The sequence below is a fragment of the Drosophila sechellia genome, chromosome 2R, assembly GCF_004382195.2.
Source record: "Drosophila sechellia strain sech25 chromosome 2R, ASM438219v1, whole genome shotgun sequence".
In the NCBI taxonomy this organism is placed as follows: Eukaryota; Metazoa; Arthropoda; class Insecta; order Diptera; family Drosophilidae; genus Drosophila; species Drosophila sechellia.
In genome coordinates this window covers 5,427,593-5,451,623 of record NC_045950.1, presented here as the reverse complement: position 1 = coordinate 5,451,623, position 24,031 = coordinate 5,427,593, and the positions used below count along the sequence as shown (strand labels likewise).

General features: G+C 45.7%; 4 protein-coding genes across 4 annotated transcripts; 2 read left to right on the top strand and 2 right to left on the bottom strand.

Moving 5' to 3' along the window:
• Nucleotides 1–974: 974 nt before the first annotated feature.
• On the bottom strand, nucleotides 975–3,031 carry LOC6608324 (V-type proton ATPase subunit S1). Its single transcript, XM_002033025.2, has 5 exons — nucleotides 2,964–3,031; nucleotides 2,773–2,875; nucleotides 2,607–2,709; nucleotides 2,280–2,541; nucleotides 975–2,206 (listed from the first exon to the last, which is right to left on the bottom strand). The coding sequence occupies exons 2-5, from the start codon at nucleotides 2,856–2,858 to the stop codon at nucleotides 1,518–1,520; spliced, it is 1,140 nt and encodes a 379-aa protein (XP_002033061.1). The 5' UTR covers nucleotides 2,859–2,875; nucleotides 2,964–3,031; the 3' UTR covers nucleotides 975–1,517.
• A 475-nt stretch (nucleotides 3,032–3,506) lies between these two features.
• Nucleotides 3,507–6,248, top strand: LOC6608323 (N-acetylglucosamine-1-phosphotransferase subunits alpha/beta). The gene is made up of 3 exons (XM_002033024.2): nucleotides 3,507–3,693; nucleotides 3,754–5,174; nucleotides 5,232–6,248. The coding sequence occupies exons 1-3, from the start codon at nucleotides 3,603–3,605 to the stop codon at nucleotides 5,718–5,720; spliced, it is 2,001 nt and encodes a 666-aa protein (XP_002033060.1). The 5' UTR covers nucleotides 3,507–3,602; the 3' UTR covers nucleotides 5,721–6,248.
• Nucleotides 6,249–10,792: 4,544 nt separating this feature from the next.
• LOC6608322 (homeobox protein unplugged) lies at nucleotides 10,793–15,399 on the bottom strand. Its single transcript, XM_002033023.2, has 3 exons — nucleotides 14,449–15,399; nucleotides 11,320–11,570; nucleotides 10,793–11,257 (listed from the first exon to the last, which is right to left on the bottom strand). Exons 1-3 carry the CDS (start codon nucleotides 15,269–15,271, stop codon nucleotides 10,898–10,900), a joined length of 1,434 nt encoding a protein of 477 aa, XP_002033059.1. The 5' UTR covers nucleotides 15,272–15,399; the 3' UTR covers nucleotides 10,793–10,897.
• A 3,041-nt stretch (nucleotides 15,400–18,440) lies between these two features.
• Nucleotides 18,441–23,880, top strand: LOC6608321 (mitochondrial folate transporter/carrier). The gene is made up of 5 exons (XM_032715420.1): nucleotides 18,441–19,261; nucleotides 21,367–21,520; nucleotides 21,579–21,933; nucleotides 22,331–22,476; nucleotides 23,460–23,880. Exons 1-5 carry the CDS (start codon nucleotides 19,108–19,110, stop codon nucleotides 23,617–23,619), a joined length of 969 nt encoding a protein of 322 aa, XP_032571311.1. The 5' UTR covers nucleotides 18,441–19,107; the 3' UTR covers nucleotides 23,620–23,880.
• Nucleotides 23,881–24,031: the final 151 nt, after the last annotated feature.

The window sequence follows — 24,031 nt, the reverse complement described above, 5'->3', positions numbered from 1 at the left end:
CCCAGGACCCCACTTGGCGCAAGTTTTCGGACCCGCTGCACTCCTCGACGGCGGCACTGCGCTCCAGTTGGGTCATATGCTCATTTGTGTGCATGACGCACTGACCTGTTTCTAATGCAACAAAAACGTTAAGCGCCTGCCAGCCACTCGCAGTGCAGTCAACTGTGTCCTCTTGGCTCAGAGAGCACAGCCACCCATCCACTTGAGCGCCCCAAATCCCATACACCCAGGCACCCATACATCCGTGTGCCCAGCTCCGCCCAACTTGGCCATGTTCTTTGGTGCCTCGCAGCCGTAGCATACTTTTTTGCGCTGTCTGCCGGAGAGTTTATTTTACGCACGCCTTGACCAGACGGCGGAGGCGGATGCAGCCTTCCACTTTGCACTCCGCAGGCAAGTGGAAAAGTCAAGCGGATAAACAAGAGATTAAAATGTCATAAACAATGCTTTTTGCCACCCCGGCCAAGCAACTTAATGAAAGCCGGGAAAATGGGTTTCCTCCGCTGCAGCTGCAAAGTTTCAACATCAAGTTTGGATCTGAAAGCGGAGGAGTATCTCTCGAAAGCCCCGTCGATGCAACTCAATAAATTTCCATTAAACTTTTGATTTGTTTCCATGACTTTTTCCGCACTGCAAGACCAGAGAATTCAATTGAAATTGTTTCCAAAACAAGCTACACAAAAAGTTGTTAACAACTATTTGGATGCCAGCCAATAAATGGGTCTTTCGCCTATGTGACTATATAGTAATTCCTAATCAAAATCAGTCAGAATGACAATAACAACCAGGCTATATGCAACTTCTTTATCTTAAGCTGACAAACTTGTGACTTTTTACCTCGGAATCTTCATAAGATTTATCAGTTTTCTTCATCGTCTTATAGTTATAGTTATTTCAATTTCGAATATAAAATATATTTATCTGCAAGTAAGGGCATAGAACCATCGACTTCTCGAAAGTAAAAACTTTTCATTTGTAACAGAATTGAAAAAAACTTTATTTTCGTTGGGCCTGCGAACAGGAGGGTTGCACAAATGACAAACTATCATACAGAGGCATAAATTAGTCTCGCATATTTGCGCCAAACAAGAAACTATAAAACACTTAGATATACTTCAGATTAGATTTACTGCCCATGTGCACACACACACGCGCACTCGAACACACACACACATGTGCGTCTTTTAAAATTCCTTCGATAAACGACATTTAGGGGCTATTCTAAATGAAATACTGGATGTCGCGTCGGTGCAAGCAAAACCTCAGGCAATTTGTCGGCGACAAGAATCAGCAACGCTGTGATGCTGAACGTAAACTGGATCCTTGGCGGCGAAAATTACGGATACGATACAAATTGTGAGAACTAATTTCCCGGTTATGTGTTATGTGTAATGCGAGTACGGTATTAAGTATTGATTCGTTAACATATACATGTGGATAGACTGAAGGAATAAAGGAATGAATATTGAGTGCGCATTGAACAATCAAATAAGGTGTGAACCGATGATGTAGCCGGTTTACTCGGCGGCGGCATTGATGGTGATAGTCTTGCCCTTGGGATCGTCAAAGCGATCCATCGTGTTGATGTCCATCATCCAGCAGACGCCGACGAACATGATGACCAGCAGCAGGAGGACCACAAACAGTCCCATTAGGATACCGGGCGTCACGAAGCCCACGCAGTCCCAGGAATCGCCGAATGCAAAGTTATCCATGTACGAACCATCGAACGGAGCCTGCAGCTGCAAGGACTTGAAGCTCAGGGTGTTGTACATGTTGTTGACGGCCGAGGACTCGAGGGTGAGGTTGCCGCACGAGTAGGAGAACGTGGTTGGGGCATTCACGCCGCTGGAGCGGAAGTTGCTATTGTCGTAGACCAAATTGCTCAGACTAAAGTATCCGCCATTATAAACAACGTCAAAGGTGATTGGCTTGTTGGCGTCAGATGTGTCCATAACAACGGATAGCTTGGTAGAGCTTGCGTTGGAGAGCTTGAGGTCGGTGACGGTGATGGGGTTGCCGTTGTAGAGAAGGGCAGTGTAGAAGATCTGAAACTGATTGGTCGACTTCCACATGATGCCGCCGGTGGTGGCGGCCGTGTCACGGCGGGTACGACGCTGCACCACAGGAGCGGTGGAGGGGGCGGCCAGGTACAGATAAGCCACCTTGCACTCGAACTGCTTGCTGATAGCGGCGATGGCGGCGTCTAAATGGGGTTAAATCATTGTTAAATTAGTGTTTCTTATTGACGCCTTTGTAGTACGTTAATGTTGACCCACCATGTGACTCCAGACTGGCCTCCCGGCTATCGGCGGCGTCCTCGAAGGTCACGAACAGGGCCGTGCCCACGGCACACTTGGCCGGCGTGGTCAGCTTTCCGCTGGCATCGATGGAGTTGTGCTCGCGCTTGGCGGCCACCGAGCGCAGTGCCTCCGAGGGGTTCTCCACGCTGGTGTAGTAGGTCTTCGGGCTCACTCCCTGCAGCTGGGCGTAGCAGGACTGCGCCTGGGAGTTGGAGCACAGGAAATCCTTGCTGGTCAGCTGAGTTGGGGAATAAACACAAGTGTCACAAGCCTAGCTACATAAGTGGGTGCTCAAGCACTTACGCCATTTTCCTCGAAGGCCACGACCATGTGATCTTCTAGCAATGCAGCCAACTGCTCGGCAAACTCCACCTGGGACACCGTCTTCAGGGAGGGCTTCGCCACACTGGGAAAAAAGAAGGAAGGCACTCGTTACACTCACATTCAACTGGTGAGGGCGCTCACCCACCTGTTGGCTCCCCACAGAAAGACGGGCGTTTGCTCCGCCACGGCAGCCCCAATGACGCACAACGCAATCAGCGATTTCCACAACATCGCGCTGGATTCGCTTACTTCGGTGGGGGTTTAATAGAAACAAAGGAGAACGAAAAATACATAAGTAAGGAACCAAGGAGAACGCAAGAGGCACTAGAAACCAACCGAAAAGTGAACTGAAACTACAAACGAAAAATGGTGGTGAAAATTTTCGCTTTGCCTTGCACGACGTCGCCTATTCCAGTGAGAAAAAAACCTTATGACGGTCATGTGATGCGCACCAGCTGACCACAGTGTTGCCTAAAAATACCAAAAGCGTGAGATTAGGAAAATACCAGAAAAAAATTATTCTATTCTCATTACTTTTTGTAAAGCCTAATTGGATATTTGCACCAGGAACTGCATTAATTGGTTTTTTTTTTCAAAATTAATACATATACGAAAGCATAGTGTGTCAAATAAGGTTCAGATCTTCGGTGCCCATCTAGCGCCGTCACACACCTTTCCAGCTGGAAGCTGTCAACGGAACCGGTTCCTTTAATTCCACATGTTGATTCTTTAAAAGCAATTTGTTTACTTTCGCACTTCTTACTAATAGTTTAATTAAATATCTAAAGGTATTCGTTTTTCACACTGATTCCTTGTTCAAGCTCGATTTGACCCGAGTAATGTTTTTATTTTATTCTTTCCATTTAGTATTTTTACGCAGCTGTAGCACGGCCACACTGTCCCGCAGGAAAACAAAGTTTGTTATGATTTTACTGCGGGAATTGTGTGTGAAATGTGCCATTTGAGGACTTGAGGATGCGCTTGCGCCGCCGCTGGCCGCGAAGGATGCGGCGTGCCATGGAACAATTGCGTCTCCAGTCTCGCTTGAAGCTGCTGACGCTCACGAGTGAGTTACCTCGCTCACCTTTCCTATTACTTAACTAATTTTCTTTTTTTTCCATTTTAGTGACTGGAGGCCTCTGCCTGGCTATCTGGATAGTTGCCAACTACCTCTCCGCATCGGAGGAGGGCCAAACCGGCGGCTTCAGCAGCGCCTGCACTGCCATCGATGCGGTTTACACGTGGGTCAATGGCTCGGATCCGAACTTTATTGAGGACATCCGGCGATTCGATTCCAAGTATGATCCCTCGCGGTTCGATGACAAGAATGAGCTGCGCTACTCTCTGAGGTCCCTGGAGAAACACGCTGCATGGATCAGGCATGTGTACATAGTAACCAATGGCCAGATTCCCAGTTGGCTGGATCTCAGCTACGAAAGGGTCACGGTGGTGCCGCACGAAGTGCTGGCTCCCGATCCCGACCAGCTGCCCACCTTCTCCAGCTCGGCCATCGAGACATTTCTGCACCGCATACCAAAGCTGTCTAAGAGGTTTCTCTACCTCAACGACGACATATTCCTGGGAGCTCCGCTGTATCCGGAAGACTTGTACACGGAGGCAGAGGGGGTTCGCGTGTACCAGGCATGGATGGTGCCCGACTGCGCCTTGGACTGCCCCTGGACGTACATAGGGGATGGAGCCTGCGATCGGCACTGCAACATTGATGCCTGCCAGTTTGATGGAGGCGACTGCAGTGAAACTGGGCCAGCGAGCGATGCCCACGTCCTTCCACCAAGCCAAGAAGTGCTCGAGGTGGAGCCTGCCGCTGTTCCACAATCAAGAGTCCACCGATTTCCTCAGATGGGTCTTCAAAAGCTGTTCAGGCGCAGCTCTGTCAACTTTAAGGATGTTATGCGGCACCGCAATGTGTCCACACTCAAGGAACTCCGTCGCATTGTGGAGCGTTTTAACAAGGCCAAACTCATGTCGCTGAACCCCGAACTGGAGACCTCCAGCTCCGAGCCACAGACAACACAGCGCCACGGGCTGCACAAGGAGGATTTTAAGTCTTCCGCCGATATTTACTCCCACTCTCTGATTGCCACCAATATGTTGCTAAACCGAGCCTATGGCTTTAAGGCACGCCATGTCCTGGCGCACGTGGGCTTCCTAATCGACAAGGATATTGTGGAGGCTATGCAGCGACGTTTTCACCAGCAAGTTCTGGACACTGCCCATCAGCGCTTCCGAGCCCCTACAGATCTGCAGTATGCATTCGCATACTACTCCTTCCTGATGAGCGAAACCAAAGTAATGAGTGTGGAGGAGATCTTCGATGAGTTCGACACGGATGGTTCGGCCACCTGGTCGGATCGAGAGGTGCGCACCTTTCTCACTCGCATCTATCAGCCGCCACTCGACTGGTCTGCCATGCGCTACTTTGAGGAGGTGATTCAAAACTGCACCAGAAATCTGGGCATGCATTTAAAGCCGGACACAGTCGAACACTCCACGCTGGTCTACGAGCGATACGAGGACTCTAATTTGGTTAGTACGTACGATTATATCTTACAGATTTATATTAACTGCTGACTGCTCTTCTAGCCTACAATAACCAGGGATTTGGTTGTCCGATGTCCACTTTTGGCCGAAGCTTTGGCGGCAAACTTTGCAGTCCGACCCAAGTTTAACTTCCATGTCAGCCCAAAAAGAGCCTCACACAGCAACTTTATGATGCTCACGTCGAATCTAACGGAGGTGGTGGAGTCCCTGGACCGACTGCGTCGGAATCCGCGCAAGTTTAACTGCATCAACGACAATCTGGATGCCAATAGAGGCGAAGACAACGAGATGGTGCGCCATCTGCTCGAGGACTTTTACCTCTCCTTCTTTCCGAGACGCAGCAAGTTCGAGCTGCCGCCGCAATATCGCAATCGCTTCGAGTCCTGGCGGGACTTTCAGCGCTGGAAAAGAAGAAAGCGGGCCGTTCTCGTGATTGGATATGGAGTGAGTCTGCTGCTTATAGTCTGTCTGCTGCGATTCATGTGCCACCACAAGGCGAAGCTGGTGCGTCGCTGTGTGCAGCGCTTGTAGGAATCGTTTTCGGGAAGTTCTTCCCCTTCTGCAATGTTGTGATATGTTGTGAACATTTATGTAAATTGGCCATTTCTGCAAGCGATCATAGTCAAATCTAGTTGTAGGCCATGTGTAAGGCTATTTTTCTAGTTCTTTAGGTGCATGCTAGAGGCTACGTTTAAAAATAGTCATTAAGAATGGATGCGTAGTGCAATTTTGTAGAATATTTTGTTGTCTAGCTTTTGCACTCGAACTGTTTTGTGTTCAGTTTCATAATATCTATGTTTTTATACTATTTATTATACTATTTCTAAGTTTGGCTTTACAATGATATTTGCTCCCTCAACGTACTGAACTGAAATAATCTAAATACCTAGTTTAATTTTGTTTAAAAAATACGTAATTCGAACATATAATATACAGATATTGATATAATGGAGTACGCCTTAAAAGATATTTATACATTTTGCTAGTGAGTGTTCTTCATTCTAAACAAAATAAACCATTTCTATTGATTTCCAATGCTCTAGAAACTGCGAACATTTATTAAATTAGTTTTTTTTATTATGTTCACTCGCTGGCTGCTGTCCAAACTACAGATTGCTGTCAGCACTTAGCATCAGTTCCGGATTTCAGATTCCCCGGCGCGTCGATGATTACCGCAGAATTCGACCGCCCGCTGAGCGGTGGGCGTTGCCGAACAATTCACTGGTGGCTCTCGAGCACTCTAACTACGTCATCACATTTTCGCCCGGTTTTTTACGCTTGCGGCCAGGGGACAGTGGGTGGTTAGTAATTACGGCCGTGGGTGGCTGGTGGCTACCCACGTCCGAGTTCGCTGCTTCGTCGGTGGAATTATGGCCACAAAAAACCCAGACTCCGCACTTTACTTTGCGGCCCGGAAGCCGGTGGGCGGAACTGGAGCGAGTCCAGACAGACTGACACGGGTCTCCTTGGTCCCCTTTTTGGGGGGCGTGGCACTAGCTTGGGCAATAGCTCCCCAGCGTCGTGTACATATGACGATGATGTGCTCTTTTTGCGAGGAACATCTTGGTTTTTTTATTATTCCACTGCCTCCATTTGATTTGCCATTTTATTTCGCCAACTCATGAAAAGCAGTGGGTGTAACCTATCCGGATGCTGTGGCATAAATTGCGTCCGCCGTTTTTTACCCCACTGGCCGGAAAATCGGAGCTCGACTTACCATATCGAAGTGCCTCAGCGGGGGTTACCCACTCTCTGCGCGACTCACGATGGACTGGAATATCAATTACCCAAAACAGCAGCTCGGATCTTATCTGATCCAATCTTTTATCAATTATCTGCACGTGTGTCCTCAGTTTTAGGGTCCCGGCAAACGTGTCCCTAAACACAGGACACGTAGTCGCGGCCATTTTCTGGCCTCGTAACTCGTCCTAAATGATCTTTAGTTGGGCCACCCAGGCACTGGGATTCCTGCTGGAAATACGTGCACACGCCACAATTTGGTTTATTATGGCTCTTGGTGTTCCCTAATCTCGATCCGCCGATTTATGTGGTCTGCCACAGAGCGGAAGTGGTTGTGGGTTCATTGATTAATGCCGGATCGTTGTGCCAAATTATGCAAAAGGTAAGCTGAGGGAATGTGTGTGGGCCTAAAATGGGGGATGTAGCTATATCCTGTTGGTGCCATAACATTGGTAGTTCCTTAAGATCTTTTCAGTAGAATCTCTATAATAGAGTTTTATATACGCCACCGATCAGTGAATACTTCCTGCATTGATTCCCAACCAACCATGGCCATCCAATAACCCAATCCCACTCGAAATCCTCAGAAGTGCCGACGCTTTGGCCGAATCCCAGACAGTTGGACACCCGTTTCTAATATTTTCCGTGGAAACGTTTAGCTTTCTAGCGAAGAGGGAATGGGTGAATATAATATATTTATATTTAATTGGCCGGCACGAAGTAGTGGACACATTTTGACAAACGGCTTCCTTCGTGACCAGAACGTAGCCGCGAAAAGTCTTTTGAAAATTGATCAATTCGAAAATGCATTCTAATAATATTTTCGAAATGCATTATTTCATTTTTTCCCGCTGCATTATTCATGCGGTCGGCACTTTGTTCGCTCAACGCTCCGTATGCTAATGGTCATCATCAAATTGTTCGAATGACTCCCGCCTCGATGAGAAGGGCGATGAGAAGAGGGGGCGTGGCAGCAGCGACATACATACAGGCATATATGAAAATGCAGTATCAACAAAGAATTAAGACATTAAATCGCTCATTGCGGCAATTTACATTCATTATTATTACCAGCCCGCCGCTACGTGCCCATAAGCCATGGGAATTGGAATACGGACGGACATTGGCGGACAGCGGCGGACAGAAGCGGCGACACTGCCCCATGGAGGCGGGCTGACCATGGTGCGGGGCTGGAGAGGGAGGAGGAGCACCTGGAGGGGCGACAGCCAGAACAGCCGCCTCTTGCATGCTTTATGTTTTGATTTGGGAAATTAATAAAATCATAAAATGGTAATTAATTAATTCGACTGGCAAACGAATCCATTGGGTGCAGTGACGCAGGTGAGGGAAACGAACAGTTATATACCCTGTTAGTCAATAAGAAGTATAGAAAAGCATACTATGCTAAATGTTGTCTTAAAAATATATATATTCCAGTATTACTCATTCCACAAGTAAGGTTCAAATCTTTAAGCCATTTAATAGAAATAGTAAATCTTTAATAATAATTTGACTGCACTATTCTGATAAATCTCGAAGATACAGCTAAAGAATCTCTAGGATAACGCTGGTGAATCTCTAAGATACAAGATAATGAATCTCTAAGATACAGCTTCTTAAATGAGAACTTTATAAGCTATACTATCATTGAATTAGATGTTAGATTATGACTTTCCTTTAATGCCAACTTTTGAATTTGGTATAAAGTTACTGATTCTGATTGATTCTCCTCCATGATATTACATTGCCCCATTTGAAAGTATATGTTCCTCTGAGATGGAACGCGAATACACCCCACCTGCTACCGATCCCCAGCTCGAAAGTTCCCAAACCCGAATGACCAAATGCAGTGCCGCCGGTAGCTGCGGCCTGTCCGCCCTGACGGATCGTCATCGCAGTCCGCGGTCCGCTGATTAGGGATTCAGGTGCGTGAGTGCATTTCGTTTGCCTTTTTTTTCGACTCCCTCTTCGGCGGAATTTCAGCTGTGGGTGCCCGACCGTCCGTCTTGGGGGGACTGACAGATCGCTTGGCTCAGCCAGTGGAACCCCTCCAGACCCGGGACGCCCGTGCTCCCCCGAAAGCGAAATCCCCCCTTTGTTTACAAGCCGTTTACATTGCTGATTGCCGCTGATTGTCGATGAGTGGCAGCCAATTCATGGGCAGCTAATTCATGGAGACATTCCCGCCGTCTTGGGCCGCTGACAAGTGCACTTTAATGAGTCGTCCTCGGTGCCTTTGAAGGCCTGCAAAGTCCGCCGTTTATGGCCATGGCAACAAACTTGCCGCAATCGAACCACAAGCGAAGCACGGAGACCCCAAAATCCGTACAACAGGAGACCAGGAGCAGTCCTCTCCGCTACATGTGTGCCTTGCAAAAGTGGGCGTGTCGCGGCCTTATGACAAATTATGACAGCGCGCATTTCTGGCTTGATTTATGTGCGTCCGCTTAAAGCACGGCATTCAACTATGACCCCCTTTCGCTGTTAACAGGATCCGGATTTGTGTCTCAACCCGCGAACTTCCTCCCGTTTTTTTTCTTTCTTTTTAATGATTTTAAAGTGATTTTTAACGTGCCGCCTTCGGTTGCTTAACTACTCTGTGCGACACAAATCCCCGCGTAATTAATGGCGATATAATTTACAACAAAGCAACTGCGGCGAAAGGCGAAAAGTGCTATACATGGCACTACATCCAAGCAATCAGAGGTGGCTGATTCTATGCCCGAGGATGAGGCGATGGTACGGCTGCAACGAATTGCTAGTGCACTTTTTATGATGTGGGGTATATGATGATTAACCATACAGACTCAAATTAATCAAAGTATGTGCTCATAATTGATTTTGGGATTGTGTATGAGTTCCTTTCGCTACCTACATCCATTGTAACGCACTCGCTGAACCAATGTGGCCGAATCCCGATCCTGCCACTGCTCATTTGCCGCAGAGTCAGCTTCCATTGCCCATCTACCATCTATCAGCTTCCGATTCTGGATCCAGCAATCCAGCAGCCGGCAGCAAATTGCCTGCAAAGTGTTGCAATAATAAAAACCCATGCTTGGAGGCGTGTCCCAACACAAAGCTGCGATACACGACACACGAGGGTGATGCGCTACCAAACAGGGCCAGTTCCCAGTTTCCACTTCCCAGTTGCCAGCTCGAGTCCCTTTCCCTGGGGTGGTTTTCCTCCTTCCTGGCCTTTCGGCCGGGAACAATTAGGCATTCGGTGGCGAAGAGGGGCGAGTTACAGGGGAGTTGCAACAAACAAGAGAGTCGGGAGGCAGCCAATAAGTCGCTAATGCAATTAAAAACTCACACAAAGCACGGGGAGCTGCTAATGCTAATAAGTCACGAGGGAAGAGTCCTGCGCCCAGGATGCCAGTCAGCCCAAAAGAAGAGGCGTGACACGTGAGACACCTGGAGTGATTGCTGTTCCCGTCTACCCTCTCTCTCGCTCGCAGGACACTCGGCGATCCTGTATCCTGACGCTCATTTCGTGACAATTTGGTGCGTTAAATTGGAAAAATTAGTCACAGATATGAAGACCGACGACCCGAACTCGAAGTGAATGCAACGCTCGATTTTCCGACACTCGACTCGACTCCAAACGGCCACTTTGGGCCGTGCTAAATCGCACAAATTGGCAGTTTAATTGTTCCAATTGACATCGAGGCGAGATTTGTGCCCCGGTTGCCTGGAGTGGCCTCGACTTCCGGCTCCTGGATGGGCGTGTTTCTGGGCCGCCAGGATTTATGTGCCGTCATGTGGTCAGTGGCACAAAGCATACATTACCTACATATATGCCTATGTGGGCACTCAGTAACTGCTAGGAAATCCACTGCATGGATAAAGTAATACACTTCGCCTTGAATTTGATTTTTCGTTTGTTTATTTACATAAAGAAAACTCGGTTCGCAGACGAACTGCCTCCACAGGTATGTACACACGCACACTTCAGGAGCCCAACTCCATCAATAGATGCTCCTGGCGAGGGAGAGGGGCGCGGATACCCCCAGGCCGACTCCCACACCCACGCCCAATCCCACTGCTCCTCCTGGTGCTGATGAGGCGTTGTTGGCACCGCTGAACTTCTCGAAGCCTCCTATCGCCTCCGCCGAGAGCTTCTTGCGCAGATCCGGCTTCGGTCCGCTGAGGCACATCTTCTCCAGCTGCTGGTGCTGCGACCGCACAGCGAAGCGGTTCACGTGCACAGGAATGGGCACCACGATCTTGTTGCCACTGGTGGTCCCGTTGCGACCCAGTCCGTGCGATGTGAGTCCAGCCTTAACCCTTTTCCACTTGGCGCGTCGATTTTGGAACCATATTTTAACCTATTTCAAACGGATTATCATCAGCTTCGGGTGTTTTCCTTTCATTTAACAACTAAACCCACCTGAACTTCGCTTAACTTTAGACTGGTGGCTATTTGACTGCGCTCCGTGAGACTGAGATACTTCTTGGCGTGAAACTCTCGCTCGAGTTCCAGCAGCTGCTCCGAAGTGAAGGCTGTGCGCCGGCGACGGGACTTGGAGTTCGAGCTGGAGCCATTCCCCTGCGAGTCCTTGCCGACCATTCCGCCACCTTCGTGCCGGGACTGAGCGCCTTCATCATCGCTGCAATCCTCGCTATCCGAATTGGTATAGGCTGAAAACAGTAGATTTATTGCATAAGTTTATGTCAAAAATACAATGGATGAACAATAAGGAAGACAACAACAACAACAACATTTCAGCAATTATCCATGAAATGTATAGTTATTCCCATCCTACAACTCATCTACAAGCCGTGAGTATAAGAAAGCGACCTGGAGATCACACGGCATTACAAGGATCCCACAATGGTCACATCTAATCCACAAGCATTCCTACCTCACTTATTAAGTATTTGGCTTACAATATTGGTTACAATGTTTAAATAGTCAAGTAGTAATATTCATTTATTCTATTGTTTATTGTTTAAATAAACAGGATATTTTACTTATTTTACTTAAAAGAGAAGTTACCGCCGTAAACCTTTCACTATGTGCTACTTATTGTAAATTTCAACCATTTTTTGAAACTCTATTTGCAGTTGAAATATAGTAAATACGCAAATCCTTATGTTTATACGCACAAATTAAGCAACATATTAGTAAAAACACAAAGTACACACCAGAAAAATGTCTATTCATTTTAAATTTGATGGGTTTAGGCCTTGTGTTTGGAAAAATATTAATTTTCGTAAAAGCACTAAAAAACGAATCTCACCGATGGCACGTGCTTTATGTTAATTTTTAACAATGGACTGTTAATTTACATTTGCCTTACATAACATAAGCCTTTGATCAATTCTTAATCCGTTAAGAAAAAAAATTTCAAAATTTGATAAATTTTAAAAAACACATTTATGCCAAAAAAACGGATTAAATTCCCCATTTTGCAAACAATTAAAATATAAATTTTATTCCTAATAAAAATCAAAAGATATCCATTCAACTACATTTTGAAAGGATCCATTTGAGAAAATCGAACTGTAAAATGAACTTAACGAAGTGAAACTTAATGTTTAAGTTAACACCAAACATTGACTTCACTTTTTCCTTGAATTATATTGTTATTTTTCAAAATTCCATTCCCTTTTGTATTGTATTGTATCTTTCCTGAGATACTGAGATACATCTTCCGTTGAGTGCAATTCCATCGTTCAGAGTCACTCCAACACATTGTGCCGAGCCATGTCGCCTCGGTCCAGCCCACATCCTGGCTGATTCTGTCCGGACTCAAGACTCAAGACAAGTCGCTTGGAGCAGCCCCATTAATGGGGCCCTAACGAGTTCGGACTTCTGGTGCAAATGGCCCGTGCCACAAATTGTGGCAAACATATTTATTTATAACTGGATACATGTGTCTGAAGGCTGCCCTTCATGCAGAAGACATGGAATGCTCGAAACATAATCTGCTTGTTTTGGGTGGACTCAAGTTGAGCGTGCCAGCCAAGTGTCAAGTGCCAACCCGATGAGTCCTCCCAATCCCACTCCAGCTTCCACTCCTCTTAATTTTGAGTACATGGTTAAGCGGTTTTTAACACTTACACGCTTCAAAAGTGCCCGCTGTCACTGATTTATCTGCCCATTTGGACCCCTGCCACCCTGTCGCCAGTCCCCCACATAGCCACCCCCATGTGGGCCACCCCCACCCACAAAGCACCCCATTTGCGCCCACTTGCGCTCAGTTATGAATATATTAGTCGCAAATTTGTTGCGCTCTTTGCTGCTCCGCTGGCAAATTGATTTGCGGCACGGATGGCTCAGTTTCCAGTTTCCAGACAGGCAGCGGGGGATCCGGATGATTACGTTGATGGGAGAACACAGTGCCATTCCATCCGAGTGTCCAAGCCAAATCGCTACGATTGTCAAAACGTCAGCACTCCGTTTCCAGTCACTCCGCTTTGTGGCTTTGTGGTCGACGGGACGACGAGTGGCGTTTCTGGATCCCGAAGTCGGAGTTGTGAAAACTTTTCACTCCGTGATTGACACCGAACACTGGGTCTTAATGCACTCTATGCTAATTTGATTATGACGTGGCAGGCTCAATTTAAATTACCGTGACAACGCCGCTCGACAAAATGAGCCACGGCAAAACTGGACAGGATTCGAAGGGGTAAATTATGAGTACTAAGCTCGAGAAATACTTGTATTGGCTGTGGATTTTATATAGTTACTGTTCTTGCTAAACGCATTTTATAAAAAAAACAGTCTCATTTTAGGAAAAAGTTACCCCTAAATAAAAAAAAATAAACAAGACTTAATTGCGGCGCTCCGCTAAATAATAATATATCATACCACTTAAACGCCATCAAGAAAATTGAATATAAATAATTTAATATCATATTATTTAGATGCATCCTAAGGATGGTCCAGCGTCTAAACAATTTGTACCGCAATTTATTTCTATTATTAATTTTATATTGGTAATTACGCTTATGTTATTATCCACTTTAAGATTAAGAAAGGGTTATATTACGCTTACAAACTATCATATTATTTTGTATGTAACTCATGGGCCCACTCGATCATTAAAACTACAGTAAGAAATTCGATGCTCAACTAATTTTAGTCGGAGTCATTATAAAAAATGCGAACTCATTACAAATCACCGAAGCAAACGAAGAAACGTTTAGTAAGTATTTAAAAAACATGCACTCTTTTGAAAGTGATGAGCTATTTCGTGATATCTTAATAAGTTAAGCAAAAGTTAACAATATGCCTTAAACAATAGCTTTACACTTGAGCAAAAAATGCTAACTATTACTATTGTGTCTTCTGCAAGCTATAAAGGATCTGATAGTTGTAACCATGGCTAAAATGGGTTATTCGACTATATTTAAAAACTGAATCTTTATTCTGCAAAATGTATCCGTAACTACTTTCTTAAAACGTTTGCCGACAAGTTCTAAGATATAGATAACAACAACTATATCGATCTCCCCCAATCATCTCATAAGTATAACCACATCCCAGAGAGATTGATTGCTTGGTACCCACCTCCATTACGGCTCTTGTCCATCTCGCCGTTGTAGTTCCTGGGCGACATGGTCAGGCTGATGTCACTGCAGGAGTCGCCGCTGCACTCAAAGTCCTCGTCCATGCCCACATCCAGGGCCGGTTCCATGGGACTGTGGCTGCCGGACTTGGCTGGCGAAGAGTGGGCCTGCGGGGGCGTCGGCTCCTGGAGCATGCCGGTATTCGCTTGATCTTCGTGCATCCTGCCAGCGGCGGCCATGTGCTGCAGTCGAGCGTGGACACTCAGACTGTGCACGTAGTCCTGGTTCATGAGCTCGGCCAAACGCCGGTAGCTGAGATCCGTGGGTGCAACTCCGGCGGCGGCGGGATTGAAAGGCAGGAAACGCGTATCCAGCGGATGCGGCAAGGTGGGTGGAAGCTGTTTCTCCAAGGCATGTGTTGGTGGATGTGGTGGAGGTGGTTGTGGCTGTGCCTGTGGTTGCTGCGCAGCAGGATGACCAGCTGGACTGGAGGGCAGGTAGCAGCCGCCGGCAATTAAATGCGTTAATCTCTCGTGGTTCTGGGCGAAGTAGCCGTGCAGCCAGGGATTATAAAGCGGAAACTGGGTAAGTCCTAGGGCCGAACTGGCCACCATGGCCCGGGCACTCAGCTCCTGCTCCTGCTCCGCCTCCTGCTCCTGATCCCGCTCCTCGGGCGGAGATGGCGGTGTGGCAGTGGCAGGCGTTTGGTTGGCGATCAGACTCTCGATCGAGAAGGGCTTGGGAAAGGGCTTGCTGGCCAACCTTGTAGTGGGCGACTCCATGGTGCCGATCTCTCCACTTTGCTGCAGGGCCGGTCGTTCCATATTGCCCACTCAAAAGCACACTTTCAGGGCGATCGAATCTAACTTCTTTTTTTCAAATTTCTCAACGCGTTTCTGTTCCGGCGCAGACACGACGCAGTGAACCGTTCAGAGATCTGCGAGCGACTGTCCAAGTGCAGCAGACATCACGTACGCGTACGGCACCCAAGTCGAAGCCCAGAGGCGCCGAGCAACCACCACCACGGATGGTCTGGCTCCTCCTTCATTTCAATATGGCGCATGACAAACTGCTGGTGTCTCTCTCTGGCGCGCGCTCCCATTGGCCAGCTGCTAATTGCCGGGTGGTGCGGACAGCGAACCAGTTTCCGGCAATGGAGCAGCACCACTTCCACCTCCACCACCGCCCGCCTTCCCGCTCCGTAATTGCGTTCTGCTCGAATCGCTCGGTAATCAGACATCGCCGGACTGGCGAAGAGAACGCCCTGCCATTAATGCCCCGTCTTCGCCAGCTCCTTGGCCTTGGGGGAGTGCTCCCGCCGGCGGAGGACGGAGGATGGCGGATGGTGTTCTCGCGAGGCATATTAGTGACCAATTTAAATTCAAACATCAGTTGCCAGTGGGTGTGACTGCTGGGCATCATTAGCAGACACTCCAGTGTGCTCACCGATTTGAATCTTTAACTTAGCTGCACATCTATCAGTCTACGGATATCTGGTTTTAATTATCTAAACACACCAGTGAACAGCTCTGCACAACTATTAATTTTAATTGGTTTGAAGTGCTTAGTTGGTTATTAAGCGCACTAATATAGATTTTAAGAGAGTTTGATTGAAAGGATTTCCGTATTTCTAAGAAGGTGACCTCTAATTTATTTCAATGATTAAATAAACAATAATTTTTCTAAGGTGTGCCATGCCAAGTTAAATATGTTATAAAATTTTAAAGATACTCAGCATATCATATTTAAGAAAATAAATACCTCTATAATTTTATATTTATTCTTTAATGTTATTGTTGTATTCCAGATATTACAGAGTGTACATAAATGGGTAATAATACATAACTACGTTTAGAAAATCCACAAAATCTAGACAACAATCCAATGCAGTCGTGACCCCCACTGTTTCCTACATCCGCTGTGGACAAATCCACATCCGTTCCCTGATTCCCCAATTCCCCCGAAGCACCCACAATTGATATGCCGATCGTTCTTCGCCCAGCAGGTGGCAATAATTTGCATGTGTGTGGCTTAATTGATCGTAGTTGACCAAATTTTTGGCCATAAGTGTCGAGGTGTCCATTGATTGGAGCGCAAATTGGCATTGGTCACGTTTGGATGTTTGAAATCTTTTACGAGCACCGAACATTGCGAACATTTAACCGATTCGACAGCGGCATAAATTACAATACAATTATGCGGCTCGTTGGTAATTTTGGTTTTCTGATTATGATGAAAGCTGCTGGGCTTTGTTCGGCACTTTGGCAGCTTGTCAAGAATCAGCAGGGATGGGCGGGGAAGGATCCTTATAGACACTGCCCGCCGAGTGTGGGTAAATATTTCTGGGCAGCTTCCCTTCTTCTGGCGGCGGAAAACGGGCAAATTAACGAATTGCAACGAAGCGTTGAATGCGCTCAAATAAATCAGAGCACTGTTGACACCATCACCATTCCTCATCCCCGGATTCGCCATCCCCAGGCCGTGCTACCCAGTCCTTAATGCGCAGTCCCCAATCCCAGTGCCATGTGCAGAGGGCGAAAGATACATCTCTACAGATACTCTCTTTCGTTTGAGCGAGCGCGTTTTTTAGATTTTTTTGATTGCCTGCAGACGGAGAACAATTCGAAATTATTTACTGACAAATCGTTGCGAATTTTTGGCATATTCCTGAAATGCACAGAAATGCGCACACTGCACAAAACGAACACAATTAAAGCTCTAGCCATACGTATAATGAGATACAAAAGTATCTGCAACTAAGTACCTCGAATTGCTCGCTGTCTGCGGTCTCTAAATTATATCGTTCGACTAATGAAATTAAAATTTCATGCCATTCGACGCGATGTGAAGGCGAACATGTGTTCCCGTGACCGCAGAACACGGAGCTACACGGAGCATATAGCCATATAGCTGGAGCTGTCCGATGTTTGCCCAACATTGGCCACGCCCCCACTCAATTTGCGGCGATACTTCGGATCCGGCGGATGCCTACTCCAGTTGGTAATTGTGTCATTTTACCCCTTCTACCCCATCCATCTAGCCATTATTGTACATACATACATACCTCTATCCTGGCCCTTTCCGCCACCTGTAATTAAGGACCTCTGGCTTATGCCAAATTGTTTACACAATTTAATTGGAATATCGAAGGTAAATTACAGTTGTCGATGCTCGTTTGTGGGCAAGCATGGTTTATTCAGTAATTAGCGGGTCACTCGATTGCATGACCACTCATTGAATATTCCATATTATATTGGTGCTGAATACCTCTGCATGGGAATTATTTGTATTGACTGCCTTCGTAGGAAACTTATTCGAAGATTAATTGGGTTCCTATCTACTTAATTCTTCCTACTTCTTCTTTATCCACCTTCAAATGGGCTTAAGTTTTAACATTTAGAGGATTTATTTTTTACATCACATGATTTATTTCGGTTTTATAATTAGTATCCTAATATCCTCCTTTAATCTTTGTACAATAATCAATCATCTTTTTAAGTTTGCAAGTAGTTTGTAATTTGATTTTAAAAGTTTTTTAATAGGTTTAAATGACTTTGGCTAAGGATTTCTATAAAAGAGTGGCACGGCTTTATGTGCTCTGATAGCGAAGTTCATAATTAATGTCTTCCTACCAAAATAAATGTAACTAAATATTAAAGAAATTAGTGTTTGACTATTAGGTAATTTATTTCTAGATTTTTGGGAAGAAGATAGAACATTATATCTCTAAAAATAGTTTTTTAATAGCTTATCAGCTTAAAAATTCAAATTATTAATTAGATAATAATTTAATTAAATATGCAATATTTATTTAATAACATGTTTAATGCCATATTTGGGTAATATAAAGGGGAAATACATATTTTATCAAGTGGTGTGAATATGCCATTTTTTGAATCGGATATGATGTACATTGGTATTTATTTTGCGGCTGGCTGGTATTTTTATCGTTATCGGCTCCGGCGCACATATGGTAACACTGTGCTTGAAGTCGATTAGTCGTTTTTCGTTAGAGAGCTTGCTGTTCGCATATACTCGCCTGCTCGCGCGTAGAAAAGTTGTTACTTAATTTTCATTGCTGCCACACGTGCTTGATTATTAATTGCAGTGCGCTCGCTAATCAGTAGCTAGTCAGCTGGGCAGACCACAAAAAAACGAAGGCAATTATTCAGGCTGCCCTTTCAGTTCGGCATTACATAAGAAACGAATGGCCAAACGAAAATAATTTTGAAGCAATTTCGTAGCTAATATTGCATCAGCAATTCTGAACAGCAGATACACAAGAAGGGCAGCAATTTTGCCAGCAAAGTCTTCATAAACGACAACAAACGAGTGAAAATATGAGCTGGGCAACAACAAAGCAAAGGCACAAATGTTTCAACTGTAGCAGCGGCAGCAACAACAACAACCGGAGCAGCGGCAGCGACAGCAGCAACAACAACAACTGTGCGCCTAGCAACAAGATAATTTCGACGAGCGATTTCCTTTGATTTGCGCCCATCTGTGTCGAAAGCAGCCGAAAAGCCAAAGAGTGTAAATAGCACGTAGTTTTAGTACAATTCACAGTAGCAAAAGTGAGTTTCAACTTGGGCAGCCAATAAGCCTGCGATAGCAACAATAATACAGAAGGAGCGCACAAGAAATCACCAGAGATCGCACAATGAATCCGATCAAGGCACAGTCCACGGGCAGTCCCAAGAAATTCAACGTATTCGCACACGTCAAGTACGAGCATTTGGTCGCCGGTGTATCCGGCGGAGTGGTGTCCACACTCATTCTACATCCCCTGGATTTGATCAAGATTCGATTTGCAGGTGAGTCATCCACACGCCTCGGGGAATTCCACTCTGCACTGCAGGAAAACCAAGCACTCAATTCGATTTCCGTGGGCAAGTAGTGGTACACTATTACAACATCTTATTGTCAATATTTGTTGAATAATCCAAAATGCCAGTGCTTTAATCTAAGTTCTGTGTTCCGCAATATGGCTCTGTAATATAGGCACCTTTCTGATTAAACTAGGCTTAAAATAGAATACAAAAACTATACCTATCAGAAGAAAATTGTCAACTGATAAGAAAAACGTAAATGTCACCCTAGGAACTAGCACTACGCATATTGCTGTGTAGTAAAGAGCACTCGGCACGTGCGGGGAAATGCCGCCAGTCTGGCTGCAGATTATTGTTGCATTTTACTCGCCGCTCGCGTTTTGCTTGGGCATTGCTTTACAAATTTTCCATGGAAAGTTTGAGACGCTCAGGTATCCGAGAATTCGCACTTGTTTTTTTTTTTTGTTTTGTGCACCATGGAAAATTTGAGAAGCCTGTGTAGTCAAGTAGTGACGTGCATGCTTTCGCACATAAACAATTCTGCTGAATGGGGCCACGGGCACGTGAAAACATCGTTTTTCCTCAATGCGATAGAAAGACGAAATTTATGGTTGTGTTGACAATTGTATGTCGAACCTCAAATTGGTCTAATCTGGATTTTGCAGGCAGGAAACGGGGCAACAGCAGTTCGAATTGTTTACTTGCTTTTACTTTTATGCCGCCTGGCCAAAGATCGATACAAGCTGTCAACCTTTGATATACAGATATGACACTAGCATGTATTAATGGCTCTTATATGAGCCATCAGCTGACGCAGGCCTTTGTGTTTATGGCTACTTGCTGAAAACTACTTCGTTGTAGTCAAACTGAATCATATGTTTAGCCTCGATTGCGTTTCATGCGCAAAATACATGAACAACATTTCCGTGTAGTCTGCTTCGGGATACCAAAACAACAACAATGAACCGAGAGCGGGTTTCTTGATTATTAAATATTGTTGCCGTCCAGTTTGCCCGGATCAGTGCTAAAAATCGTTAACGCAGTAAGTGAATATGTAAATTCACCAGAAAAGTGGCTTGTAAACAATAACAACCAGCACACGAGTTGTTTATGCGAATTAAAGTCACACCATGCAAGTTTTGTGAGCTGATAAAGCGAACCCAAGTTGGGATGGTTAGAAAATCCAGAGCTAGTGGTTTCGCCGCAATGAACCTCCTTGAATTCGGTGGCTTCTCAATTTGGCAACAGCTGTTTTCTATTGACTTGCGCAAGGCCTTTATGGCGATGACGCATTTTGGCCAAACGAAACCCGTTTATCTTGCTTTTGCTTTTCTGCTCTTGCTCGTTTTTAATCACGTGACCACTTGACTCGACTGTACATTGCGATGGCTTTGTTAACGGCAACTTTCAGCGGCAACTGTCCGGTTTATGTGGCACAAGCGCCAGTTCCAGTGGCTAAAAACTAGTTCCAACTGTTGCCATGCGGGAAGTCGGCTGATTCAGCACTCTGCGACCTTATCGCTGCGACTTTATCGAGTGCATGTCGAAAAACTCATTACGGTGGCCAAAAGCTATGTGGTTGGTTAGTCGTAAATACCCAAAAGAACTTGCCTCTTGGGCTGTCCAGTCTCCTTTCAAGGTCACCAATGAGGACGCTATAAATAGTCTAGAAGCGAAGACGAGCCCCTTTCTTCTGCCTGGTACTGTTGTCAGGCCAGATCTTATGATTGCCCAGCTCATATAGAATATGTCGTCCCATATAAATAGCTAAGTGGCTGCTAATGGACGCGAAAACAAGTAGAGTGCCTGCTTTCGACGGTCCCAGCTTATCGCATCCGCTGGCAATTAACGCTATCTATCTGTTTTTGGCGAAAACAACTTTGGCCACGGGCCTGGGCTTTTTGGTTTCGGAGTCAACAACTGATATACCCGTAGACGTACAGTTGCCTAGGTGAAGAGCAATGCACACAATATGACGCATTCGCCGGCCCTTCAGTGCCAGTATCCATAATCATAATCGTGCCAGCCCCAAGGCTGCAATGTCTAGACATGTTTATCATTGACGAGCGTGGTTCCTTCTCCACTTTCAGTTAACGATGGCCGGACAGCTACGGTGCCGCAATACCGGGGACTGAGCAGCGCCTTCACCACTATTTTCCGGCAAGAGGGCTTCCGCGGACTCTACAAAGGCGTCACCCCCAATGTCTGGGGGTCGGGCTCCTCTTGGGGCCTGTACTTTATGTTGTAAGTACTTTGCCCTACTGATAATAGTAACAATCCTAAATGTGAATACTCCCTTCAGCTACAACACCATCAAGACATTTATCCAAGGAGGAAACACTACCATGCCATTGGGCCCCACGATGAACATGCTTGCAGCAGCTGAGTCCGGAATTCTCACCCTGCTGCTAACCAACCCCATCTGGGTGGTGAAGACGCGTCTCTGCCTGCAGTGCGATGCCGCGAGTAGTGCCGAGTACAGGGGCATGATCCACGCCTTGGGCCAGATATACAAGGAGGAGGGAATGCGTGGCCTGTACCGCGGCTTTGTTCCCGGCATGTTGGGCGTCTCCCACGGAGCCATTCAGTTCATGACCTACGAGGAGATGAAGAACGCCTACAACGAGTACCGCAAACTGCCCATCGACACGAAGCTGGTGAGTAGGCAGATCACAGATGACCAACCCATCACATGACCAAGCTGCGCGTGGCGTTGACATCGCCTATATACTAAATTGGGTGAACAGATGCGGTTAAGTTAATAGCACAAAATTATTACTTATACAAATCTATAATAATGCGTAACGTTCAAAAAGTGAATATCTTATACTATCGAGTAACTTAGCCCAACGCGTTTTTTTTCTATTAGTTTTTCGTTAGAAGACGTTCTTAATCAGAAAAATATTTGTTTGCTTTGCTATAATTTGTTTGACCACATCTGTACAGTATACCCAACCGTATCCGAATATATCTGGTTGTGATGACGTCTTCGCCATTTGGCAGCAATTTAGCTCATTTTGTTCGCCTCACTAATATGCGTTCCCTCACCCACAGGCAACCACCGAGTACTTGGCCTTCGCGGCTGTCTCCAAGCTGATCGCAGCGGCGGCCACCTACCCGTACCAGGTGGTGCGGGCACGGCTGCAGGACCACCATCACCGCTACAACGGCACCTGGGACTGCATCAAACAGACTTGGAGGTACGAGCGCATGCGAGGTTTCTATAAGGGCCTGGTGCCCTACCTGGTCCACGTCACGCCCAACATCTGCATGGTCATGCTGATCTGGGAGAAGCTGACCAGCTAGATGGTGTATTAGTACTAGAGCATCGAATCTAGAATCTGACAGAGAATTTAAGCTAAGCACCTAGAATACACGAATCTTTCTCGTTTCCTCCGATGTGCAGCTAACAGCAGAAAATGACAAACTTATTCTGTATTATTGTTGTAACTCGATTTCGGTTTAGCCCTAGCACCTTATTTTAGCCATAAGTGTATTCCATAACTAGTTTATTGTACATCCTTCACTCCTAACTTCGAAAGTAACTGATGTGATTGGGGCCTTGTCAAAATTGCCCCTGCCCATGAAATCTAATTTCAGAGACGCATTTCTTGCACTCTTCATCGAAACAAACACACATTTAGTTCTTAGTTTAGTTAAATTATTTATTCTATAACGGCTTGGAATTGTGTAAGCACAAGAAAAAACCAGTTACTGTTTAGTTGATACAAAATTCGTTTTGGCAAAAAGATTCTTCATAGTTTTTGAAAATGGTTTATAATTTTAAGGATAAACCTTGACACTTATGTTAATAAGCATAAACGCATTGTGAAACCAACTTAACCCTACAGTGGAACAATCTTATTGAAATCAAAGAAAAGATACGAAATGCGAAATTACTTACCCATATTAAAAGGCCACGATGGCAGACCTACAAGAAAACTAAGAAACAAACTAAAGCAAACACTGTCAGCGCGTCCAGCCTGCGTCTTTTCATTTGGCCAAGGGCTCATGGCAGCTTGAGTAAGTAGTCCTAGCTCCTTCCGCTCCTTAAGTCTTCGATCCCCCCTAAATTGTGCAGAATCTCTTTGCTAATCTGAAACAGCCAATGCGCCCTTACTGTAAGTAGATGTAGCTCCCAGTTCTCAGTCACTAACCGCATTGTGTTTGGTTCTCTTTGCAGGTTCGAGGGCTACAGAGGTTTCTACAAGGGGCTGAAGGCGAGTTTAACCCGAGTAGTGCCCGCCTGCATGGTCACCTTCCTGGTGTACGAGAACGTCTCGCATTTCCTGCTCGCCAAGCGGAAGCAAATAGAGACTAAAAAGGATGCGTCGGACGTTTGATTTTCCTTTGGTTGGATTCCTTTTAGGCTTTTAAGATACATATATCACCTCACGACATTGCCATATGTCTATAGTCAGCGGGCAGTTGCAATCGTGCTGAGCATGCGCAGCTCCTTTTAGTTTAAGTTTAGTTAGATGTTGCCGAAGACCTATTTGGTCTTTTCCTAGTAAGTAATGTGATTGTGTTCCTAAGTGTGGATCAGAATGGATGGATTGGATTCTGACGAAAGTGTTACAATAAACCAGTGAAATATCATATAAGTCCATAGCCTCACTCTTGCAAATAAACCAAATCTTTGTGAACCAAAGAATGCCTTTTTCTGGTTTGATTTCCTTGTTTCAATGCATAATAATAATAAAATAAGCAAACTATCTGATTGCAGTTGCTCGATGTACTGTACTATTTAGTAAT

Bases quoted from the DNA above. Each gene is read 5' to 3' on its own strand.
- LOC6608321 (XM_032715420.1), top strand. From the start codon at position 19,108: ATGAATCCGATCAAGGCACAGTCCACGGGCAGTCCCAAGAAATTCAAC. The intron at 19,262-21,366 runs GTGAGTCATCCA...CTCCACTTTCAG, and splicing joins GATCAAGATTCGATTTGCAG to TTAACGATGGCCGGACAGCT. The intron at 21,521-21,578 runs GTAAGTACTTTG...TACTCCCTTCAG, and splicing joins TGGGGCCTGTACTTTATGTT to CTACAACACCATCAAGACAT.
- LOC6608323 (XM_002033024.2), top strand. From the start codon at position 3,603: ATGCGCTTGCGCCGCCGCTGGCCGCGAAGGATGCGGCGTGCCATGGAA. The intron at 3,694-3,753 runs GTGAGTTACCTC...TTTCCATTTTAG, and splicing joins GAAGCTGCTGACGCTCACGA to TGACTGGAGGCCTCTGCCTG. The intron at 5,175-5,231 runs GTTAGTACGTAC...CTGCTCTTCTAG, and splicing joins GATACGAGGACTCTAATTTG to CCTACAATAACCAGGGATTT.
- LOC6608324 (XM_002033025.2), bottom strand. From the start codon at position 2,858: ATGTTGTGGAAATCGCTGATTGCGTTGTGCGTCATTGGGGCTGCCGTG. The intron at 2,542-2,606 runs GTAAGTGCTTGA...TCCCCAACTCAG, and splicing joins TGGCCTTCGAGGAAAATGGC to CTGACCAGCAAGGATTTCCT. The intron at 2,207-2,279 runs GTGGGTCAACAT...AACCCCATTTAG, and splicing joins GGCCAGTCTGGAGTCACATG to ACGCCGCCATCGCCGCTATC.
- LOC6608322 (XM_002033023.2), bottom strand. From the start codon at position 15,271: ATGGAACGACCGGCCCTGCAGCAAAGTGGAGAGATCGGCACCATGGAG. The intron at 11,571-14,448 runs GTGGGTACCAAG...TACTGTTTTCAG, and splicing joins GGACAAGAGCCGTAATGGAG to CCTATACCAATTCGGATAGC. The intron at 11,258-11,319 runs GTGGGTTTAGTT...CGTTTGAAATAG, and splicing joins TAAAGTTAAGCGAAGTTCAG to GTTAAAATATGGTTCCAAAA.